We start from the raw sequence: 9,236 nt of genomic DNA on the forward strand, positions 1-9,236 counted from the left end.
AGTTTGGAGCATTTTAGCGCAAAAAGTTTTTATAAAAATGCAAAATACATCGTGTAAATGATCGTTTGTGTTGGTTTTAATATTCTAATAAAATAGACTGTGAGGCATAATACCAACCGTTTTCTCAAAAACTGTCAACTAGCCTATTATCCCGATTATATACTAGAAATTAATTTATATAAATATACATTATTCAATAATCCTGCAGATATATACATATAAATTCATCTCAGGTTTTATAATACTGATGGTATTAGATTTTGTATACCAGGTGAAGTTTGATTTGTTCGACTTACTTCTAATGATTTTTTTAAATTTATCTTAACGTTCGGTGTACAAACAGTACATTTCAGAATTCCGGTCATCAACGTGCTCATTAGGAAGATCAGAAACATCCAAACTCTTTCTTTTTTTGTTCTTAATCTCCGGAACTACCGTGAGGTATTACTTCGAGGATGAAATGTATGAACGTAAATGAAGTGTAGTCTTGTGCAGTCTCAGGTCGACCATTTTTGAGATGTGTGGTTAATTGAAATCCAACCACCAAAGAACACCGGTATCCACGATCTAGTTATTCAAATTCGTGTAAAAATAACTGTCTTTACTAGGACTTGAACGCTGTAACTCTCGACTTCCAAATCAGCTGATTTGGGAAGACGCATTAACCACTAGACCAACCCGGTGGGTACACTTATAAACCCCTACCTTTCGTCAATGTGGGGGCGTTCAACTTCCCGCCAGGACTACAGCGCTTCTATTTTCGTTCTTGAGAAATTCCTAGGACGGTTTAGTCTGTTTCTCCGTATAGCAGAAACAGCGTATAAAATAATAAAACGGTGAGATTTTGTCTCACAATCCGACTAATTGCGGGTTAATGTATTTATCTTAATATTTGATATCTTTATATTTAATTAATTAATATCAACTTTAATCATATCTATTTTTTATCTTTTAATTTATGTTTTAATATTTGTAATTTATCTTACTACGACGTGTTATATAGTGTGTACTAATCTGAATAAAAAATGTATTTATTATCTTTTGTTTAATTTCTTTTAAAAATATTTGCCAAATTAAAAATGTAATAACAGAACTACAAAATTTTCTGAACCTTTTCTACTCAGACAAGATTTGCAAAATCTGTTTCTGAAATCAAAACCTTGAATATGGAACATAATCAGCTGTTAGTCGCAAAATTCTCTTAGCGAGATTGGTTATGGTGCTCTACTAACAGCTGTGGTTTTTGAACATTTGGTTATTTACAGTTTTAAATATTATTTAGATAAAATGAGTTATTCTGATAAACACGAAGCAGTTTCTAAAGAAGAATGGCTTTCACGTTTAGAAGGAATGCACGTACAGCGTGGAGAAATGAATAAATTAATCATGAACTACTTAGTTACAGGTAGCTGCCAACATTTATCACTTAGAAATTATGTAGAAAATTTGGTGTTATATCTTGTCAGTACATTAAATGCTTTTGAAGTTTTCACGTTCTCAGTTTACAGTGTACATTGTTTTTTTTAATACCATCGTACATATTTGGTTAAAAATTCGTCCAAAATGTTTTAGAATCTTTTTGTATTGAATCACATATCCCCACCTTTTATTATAGGTTATGTTTAATTTAAAATATGTAGATATCACCCTTACTGCTTTATTCTAATTGTGAAAAGGTGGACTCTTTTTCTGTACTTACAAATTATATTCCAGTGAATTTAAAAACGAGAGTCCACCATTTAATTACAAAACAATTCCATAACAAAATTGACAATGTGGCAAATATTTATAATTTTTCTATTTTGCTTATTTTCATTGTAGTTTGTATTATCATTATGTTGGTATACATCAAATATTGGCGTGTAATTTTGCTGGTTAGAAATTTGGCCTCAATAAAAAAATTCTACCTTATCTGCAAATTTAGAAAGTTTCGATTTATTCAGTAATTATCAAACTAATTTTCAAATAGGTATTTTTTTGTTATTTATTAATAAGTGAACAGTTACAATGTTATATATATTTACAACTAATTCTCACTAGAGATTTTAATAAGTGATTTAGTATATTTTTTAATTTTTATGTTATAGTTTCAATGTTAATTTCAGTTTTTAATCAGACTTAAATTATGTCAATTTTGTCTTTTAATTTAAATAGTTGTTTAATGTACAATTCTGGTGTAATATTTTTAAATGTTTTATTATATATTTTTAACAATACAGTGTTATTGCAAAAAATTTAGTTTTGTTTAGTTTTAGACACAAAAAACATTAGTTAATTACAGAATTACACAATTAGTTTCATTACAGTTAATTTCTGTCTGTTTCCTATGCTTTAAATTAAAAATTGATTGTGTTCATTTGAAGTTAATTTAGAATTAACTATTAAATAACTACTAAAATTTTGTTTGATAATAATTTTTAGCTAAAATATAATTTTTTGTATTAGAAGGATTCAAGGAGGCAGCAGAAAAATTTCAGCAAGAATCAGGTGTTACGCCTGCAATTGATTTGGATTCAATGGACAACAGAATTAGGATACGTGATGCTATACAAAGTGGTAGAATTCAAGAAGCGACCATGCTTGTTAATCAGTTACATCCAGAATTATTAGACAATGATAGATACTTGTATTTTCATCTTCAGGTGGGTAATTCAATCTGATCGATATTAACTGTTGAAAGGTATAAACATACAAAATAATAAATATTTTAAACAATTTTTTACTTCTGTAAACTTTTTAAGAACTGTAGATGATAAAAGCTACCAAAAGTTATTTTGAATATATCCATTGTTACAGTTTCAATGTCACCAGTATGTATATATATATAACATTTCAAGTTATAAAAGGCTTTAGTGTTGTCGAAAGAAGAATATTACTATAACCATTAATGTTACATGATATTAGCATTAAGTGATTTAGAATGAAATATTTTATTTGTTATACCAAACGCTGAAAAAGCATTGAGAGAGATGCAGAGACAACTGTGAGATTTTTTCTTAACCAACTTGGGTACTTACATATTAATGCCACCGCAGCTACAGCTTTATTTAAAAACAAAGTAGTCAGTGGGATTTCGGTGGAAAATGAACAGTCTCTTTATTAATTTTAATAAATGGTTATTTATATTTATTTATTTTATAAATATAATTTAACCAAACTTAACCTATGCTCGCTAACCTTGACTAATTAACAGGAGTGTTTTGATTATTTAAATAATAAATAATTGCAATAATTACTGAATTTATTAAATAAATACTCAAAAAAATACGGTGTTAATTAGTCAAGATTAGTGAGCGAAGCGAGAGTAGGTTAAGTTTGGTTAAATAAAATAAATAAATATAAATAACCATTTATTAAAATTAATAAAGAGACTGTTTTGAATCTATGTTAAACTCCATTGGAATCTATGTTAATTGGCCCATTTTCCACAAAAATCCGATTGACTACTTTGTTTTTAAATAAAGCCGTAGCTGCTGTGGCATTAATACGTAAATTACCCTAACTTGTTTCAATAAATAATTAATTTCTTGATTTGTAAAAAACTTGACTGATTATTATATTTATTAATTACCTATATCTACAAGCTTGAATTTTGAGTGATTTCAATACTAGAGAAATAGTAGTATTTATAATACTTAGTATCTTCCCCTTTTCGATGATAATACCAGATATGTTAAAATCTGTCCAGCCATTCAAGATTAATCAATGTACATAGATAAATCAAATATTACAATTGGATTCCATATTTTTTTTTTTTTTTTGTTATAAAAACATTATTTGTAATGAAAATTAAATTTTATTTTATGCTAATTTGGGTGTATGTTATATATGCAATAATTATTGTAATAATAAAATCAATCTGTAAATTATGATTTCTTCAATAACAATAGAGAGGTTGAAAATAAGACTTCATCAGTGGCTGAATTTTAAAACTAAATAAAATTGAATCAGTTTTTTTAATTCTAGAGATTACTTTTGGAAAGGATACTTCTCAGCCATAAAAAGATTGAAAAAATAGTTCAAATTACTTAAAAGTAGCCCATGTATAAGGCTTATTTATAATAACTGCTGCAGTTTGCGATCCTGCCAAATCTGAAGTACAAGAATTAAACAGATTTTTAATGGCAAAACCCATTCTGCAGCTAAAATTTGAGCAAATTTAACTTTTATGGGCCAAATATTGTAAGTGATGTAAGTAAGGGTGAACAAATATTCATAATGAAAAATGTAGTGGTTGGCCGTCTGTTATAACAGTTGATTTGATTGAAAAAGGTGATGAAAAAATTTGAGAAGACTGGTACTTCATCATATTATAATTGTCTTTGATGTTTCAATGTCTTTGATTCATAAAATTTTGATTGAAAACTTAGGCTATAAAACATTGCGTGCTGACAATATTAACTAATGTTTTTGGTCGGGCACGGGCAAACGCAGCACCCATCCAGCACCAACATAGATGACATTCCTACAGACTGCTAACTCATTCACTGTTGCTGATTGATCTGCCAAAATGATTTTATGTACTTTATTTTATTTTTATCTGGCATAATCACTTCAGAAGGCTGTCCACTGTGTGGTTCATCACTAGTGCGTGTTTGACCCATTTTAAAATCTGTAACCCAGCATTGCATTTGATGAAGAGCTTTCCAATGTTGTATCAAGCTCTTTTTTCTTGCACTTAAGCCTTTCATAAAACAATATTTAATCACTGCATGAATTTCCATGAAGTCCCAATTCTCCAATTTCACAGACTGTAAATGCTATACTAAGTGGAGCAGCAACTTGAAACTCTTATAGTAAACCAACGAGGAGTAGAATCATGCGATGCCATTAAGAAATTAAGCATACTAATACCATCGCTGTGTGAGGCTGGAAGTTTTCACCACTTCCTCGTATTGTTTTTATACTCACTGTGATATTGTCCTAAAAAAGGCAGAAATTACGATAGCTAGTGAATGACAGTTAAAATGTAAAGTAGTAAGAAATTTTCATTCATAAATATGTGTTATGAATGTGAGATTGACTTATATTAATTCTTTTGTTCTTTTAATTTATAGCAACTACATTTAATTGAATTGATACGCTGTGGTAAAGTGGAAGAGGCTCTACAGTTTGCTCAAGATCAGTTAAGTGAAGCTGGTGAATCTGATCCTACTGTACTTAATGAATTGGAGAGAACTTTAGCATTGTTAGCATTCGAAGAACCCCTTAATAGTCCTTTCAGTGATCTTCTTCATCAGACTCATCGTCAAAAGGTAGAGTATATTTATGATTTAAAAAGTACATGCCTCCTCAGCAGATTTTTGACAGGATTTTATAAAATTTACTTTTTTAAATATCTTTCAAAAAGTTTCTCCCGGATATTATATAAGAAGAATGATAATTTGGGCTTGGCTACACTGGACTTATCTGAATCCATTAACTAACTTATCAATATTAACTGATAGTTACTTCTCTTTTTGGTGTGTTTTTCTATGACAGTTTGCTTCATTCATAATGCTTTCATTTCAAATTACTGTCAACTTTCAGTTAAGCATCGATTTTAGAATTAAACAGAAAATTGCCATAACAGCGAAAGAAAGTATTGTAATATTATTATAAAGCGAGTTTAGTTAAATTTGTCATTAAAAAATTAATAATGCAAAAACGAAAATAATCAAATGCTCTCATTTTTGTTTTTTCTTTTTGGTCATATACAATTTGTTTCACAACCCCTTAATTTAGTGTGATTGTTTTTAAACTGTGACGGGTGTTCGCTTGCTTTTCATCTTTCATTAACATAAGAACCCAAGAATTAGGAAATAAATTTAAAATTGAAAAATTCTATTTAAATGAAGGCAAAAGTTAAAAAAATAACAAAGTAGTGAATAAAAGCAGAGACACTGTGCTTTATAAAAGGTTTGTTCAGAAAATTTAACCGAACACTTTTAATTATGCACTAACAGAGATATTTAGTGACGTATGATTGGCAACATTGTCTTTTGTATAATCTCCTTTGTAACTACATGTTCTTGGATTGTTAATATCTCGTTAAGTTTTCGTGTTACTGTTATTTGAGTTTGTGTTAGCAGCAGTTTTTGTAAGGTATGATTTTTTGATGATTGAACTTTTGTCTCAGTGTTGTAACCATAAACCCAGATTCATCTCCCATTATGATCCTTTGCATGAATGTTTCATTGTCATAAATTTGTTCAAGAAGTTGCCTACAAACGTCCACTTGATGTCCTTTCTGCTGTCTCCCATCAAACAAGGAACAAACTTTGTAAGAAACTTGATACGTGTTCCGGTTTTCAGTCAAAATCTCACGGCATGATCCAGTTGAGATGCTTACCTCTTCTGCAAGTTTTCCGACAGTCAATTGGTGATTTGCACACACCAGATTGTTGATTTTCTGAGTGTGGGTATCATCAGTTGAAAGGCTCCCTGATCAAGGGTCATCTTCAATTGACTGATGACCACTTTTAAATTTTGAAAACCATTAGTAATATTGCATACAACTCAAAGCATTATCTCATATGCTTGTTTCAAAAGTTAAAATGTTTCTGTGAAAGTTTTCCAAGTTTCATACAAAAGTTTACATTGTATTTTTGCTGCTGAAAATCGCACATTACAAAAATCACTTCTAACACTTAAGATGTTTTATTCAAATAACAATAATACGAAAACTAAACGAGAAATCAACAATCCAAGAGCATGTGGAGGAGGTTGTGCGGAACACATTGCTGTCAACTGCATGTCACCAAATATTTCTGTGGTGCTTAATTTAAAAATGTTCAGTTATTTTTGAACAGACCTCGTATATTTGTAACGTACTATGAATTGCATCATCATATCACAGTATTTTATCTGTTCAATAAGGCAGCTTGTTATATGCATGTGATTTTTATTATATCATCCAGTAAAATTTTATCGAATGGTTTATAAGTTGCAATGAAATTTTTATGTAGTTATGTAAAATCATCAGTATAACCCAAAACTCTCTTTTATCATCTGACAAATTTCTGTTTGGAGGATAAAATGAACTAGTTAGTTTTAAATACACCCGGTCTTTAAATATGTATTATTTAGTTTTAAAGACTAATAACCGATGCAGACTGAAGAAGTATATGTCTAGTGTAATCTGCCCATACTTTCTTTGAGGACAGTGATGGAAGAAATGCTATTACTGTGCCTGTCAAAGTTATTGAAGAATGTTTGTCTTCTAAAATAGCAGAGAAATGTAAATCAATCATGTGGTTTCAACAGGGTAGGGCAATCTGTTACACAATTAGGCAATCATTGAATAAATTAAACAATTGTTTTCAGATCACATTATTTGGTGATATTCCTTGACCCATAAGAGAATCTCACTATATATAGTTTTCTTCTTGTTGGGCTATTGGAAGAGATTAGGTTCTCTGTCAGTTTTAAGGCCTTCTTGATATTGTTCGTACATTCTTAATGTAGACATATCATCCTCACCAAAAGCCTTCTTGATTTCTTAATTGTACTTTAATCCATTTTTAAAATACAAATTTAATGCAAATCTAAAATAAATTGCCACTCATAATAAAATGTCTTAATTATTTTGCTCCCAAAAACATGTGTAATTTTTAAATACATTATAGACAGTGCATGGAAAAAAATAAACTCAGTTGAAAAGACGTATTGCTCAGAATTAAAAAAATCACTATTTCTGTTATCGTGCCTTATATAAATAACTGTACAAAAGCTGATGTAACCTGGTTAGTTCATTGAATGTTTCTGTTCTTTTTTTCTCCCCTAAGTTAATTAAAAAAAAATTATGTAATTTGACCCTTTCCCTGTTAATTTAAATATTTATAACACAGTGTGCTGCAACTGTTAGGTTAGGTTGAGGTTAGTTTGCTATATGTTGAAGAAAATACTTTTCTTAATAGATTGTAACAAAAAACCCACAGCTTGTCACCATTTAGATTAGTATCTGGCTGAGTACATGTGGCAGTTGGCGGCCAGTGGCAACGTATTCAACAAGCTCTTCAGCAACATCGTCAAATTTTGGTACTCTGTTCAAGCACAAAAATAGTTTATAAAATTTTGTAGAAAGGCTTATATTGTGTGTACATGTTTGGGTTTTTTCTTCATTAATTTTTTTCAAACATCATTCTTCCTTTATTTCAGATTTTTGAAACATATTTTTGATTGTATATAATTCGGCCAATATTTTTATTATAATAGTAAACTTTTTAAATATGCATATTACTTATAAATGTGTTTTTTCACAGATAGCAAGTGAATTAAATGCAGCTATATTAAAAGTGGAACATCAAGAACCAACTACACCACGTCTGTATACATTAATGAAATTAATATTGTGGTCACAAGATGAATTAGATAGGAAGAAAGTTAAATATCCAAAAATGTCAGATCTTGGTTCAGCTACAATTGAAACACCAAAATGACGTTTAGTGTCTCCACCTCCAATTGAACAACCAATGGAGACACAGGACTTTTATCAAGGCGAATAAAAATTGCATTTATTTATTTATTTATAAACATTTTTTTTTTTTTTTGGTGACTTTTGTATCTTATGTAGAATATTGTATGTATGTATGTATATATACAGTAAAACTATTGTTTTATATATATGTATATTTTTTTGTATTAAGAAAAAAAATTACTAGTGAAGTAAGTGCTGAGTATAAAATCGTGTGTTTTTGAGTATATAACCAAATGATTCGATGTTGCCTTTGTTTTATATTTTATGACTAATAAGTTAAAAGTTTAATTAATTCAAAAGATTTAACGTTAACTTAAGATAAAATTTATTAATAAAATAATAAATTGATTTGTAAAATTCAGTGAAATTAATAAAAAGTTTTGAAAATCTTACTTGAATATCCTTCTATTCTTCTGAATTTATTTATACCCGTAAAATTATTTATAATAAGGATAAAATGCCTATAGCTAATTTAAACAATTTTTTATTTTAATGGGAATTTTAACAATATTATACCTGATGAATGATTTATGTTTGAAGAATGAGCTCTCTAAAATTATTATTAAAGGTAAGATCATAAAGACAAAAAATTTAAATTTAAAACTAGATTTGTGTATTGACTGATTAAGTAATTGTCATTGACATAGATACAAAGTAATTTGTGTAAAATATAAATACATATTAACAATAAAAAATAAATAGTCCCATACATTTTGATAGAATTTAATTTTTATAAAACTGAATTTTTTTTAGTATTTTGTAAGTATGGTTTTTATTT

General features: G+C 28.8%; 1 protein-coding gene across 1 annotated transcript; it reads left to right on the top strand.

Annotated features, from left to right (window-relative positions):
- The first annotated feature begins 1,185 nt into the window (after window positions 1-1,185).
- Window positions 1,186-8,850, top strand: Hou (GID complex subunit 8 homolog protein Houki). Its single transcript, XM_075380073.1, has 4 exons — window positions 1,186-1,405; window positions 2,446-2,642; window positions 5,058-5,255; window positions 8,244-8,850. The coding sequence occupies exons 1-4, from the start codon at window positions 1,288-1,290 to the stop codon at window positions 8,418-8,420; spliced, it is 690 nt and encodes a 229-aa protein (XP_075236188.1). The 5' UTR covers window positions 1,186-1,287; the 3' UTR covers window positions 8,421-8,850.
- Window positions 8,851-9,236: the final 386 nt, after the last annotated feature.

The sequence above is a fragment of the Lycorma delicatula genome, chromosome 12, assembly GCF_047948215.1.
Source record: "Lycorma delicatula isolate Av1 chromosome 12, ASM4794821v1, whole genome shotgun sequence".
Lineage (NCBI taxonomy): Eukaryota > Metazoa > Arthropoda > Insecta > Hemiptera > Fulgoridae > Lycorma > Lycorma delicatula.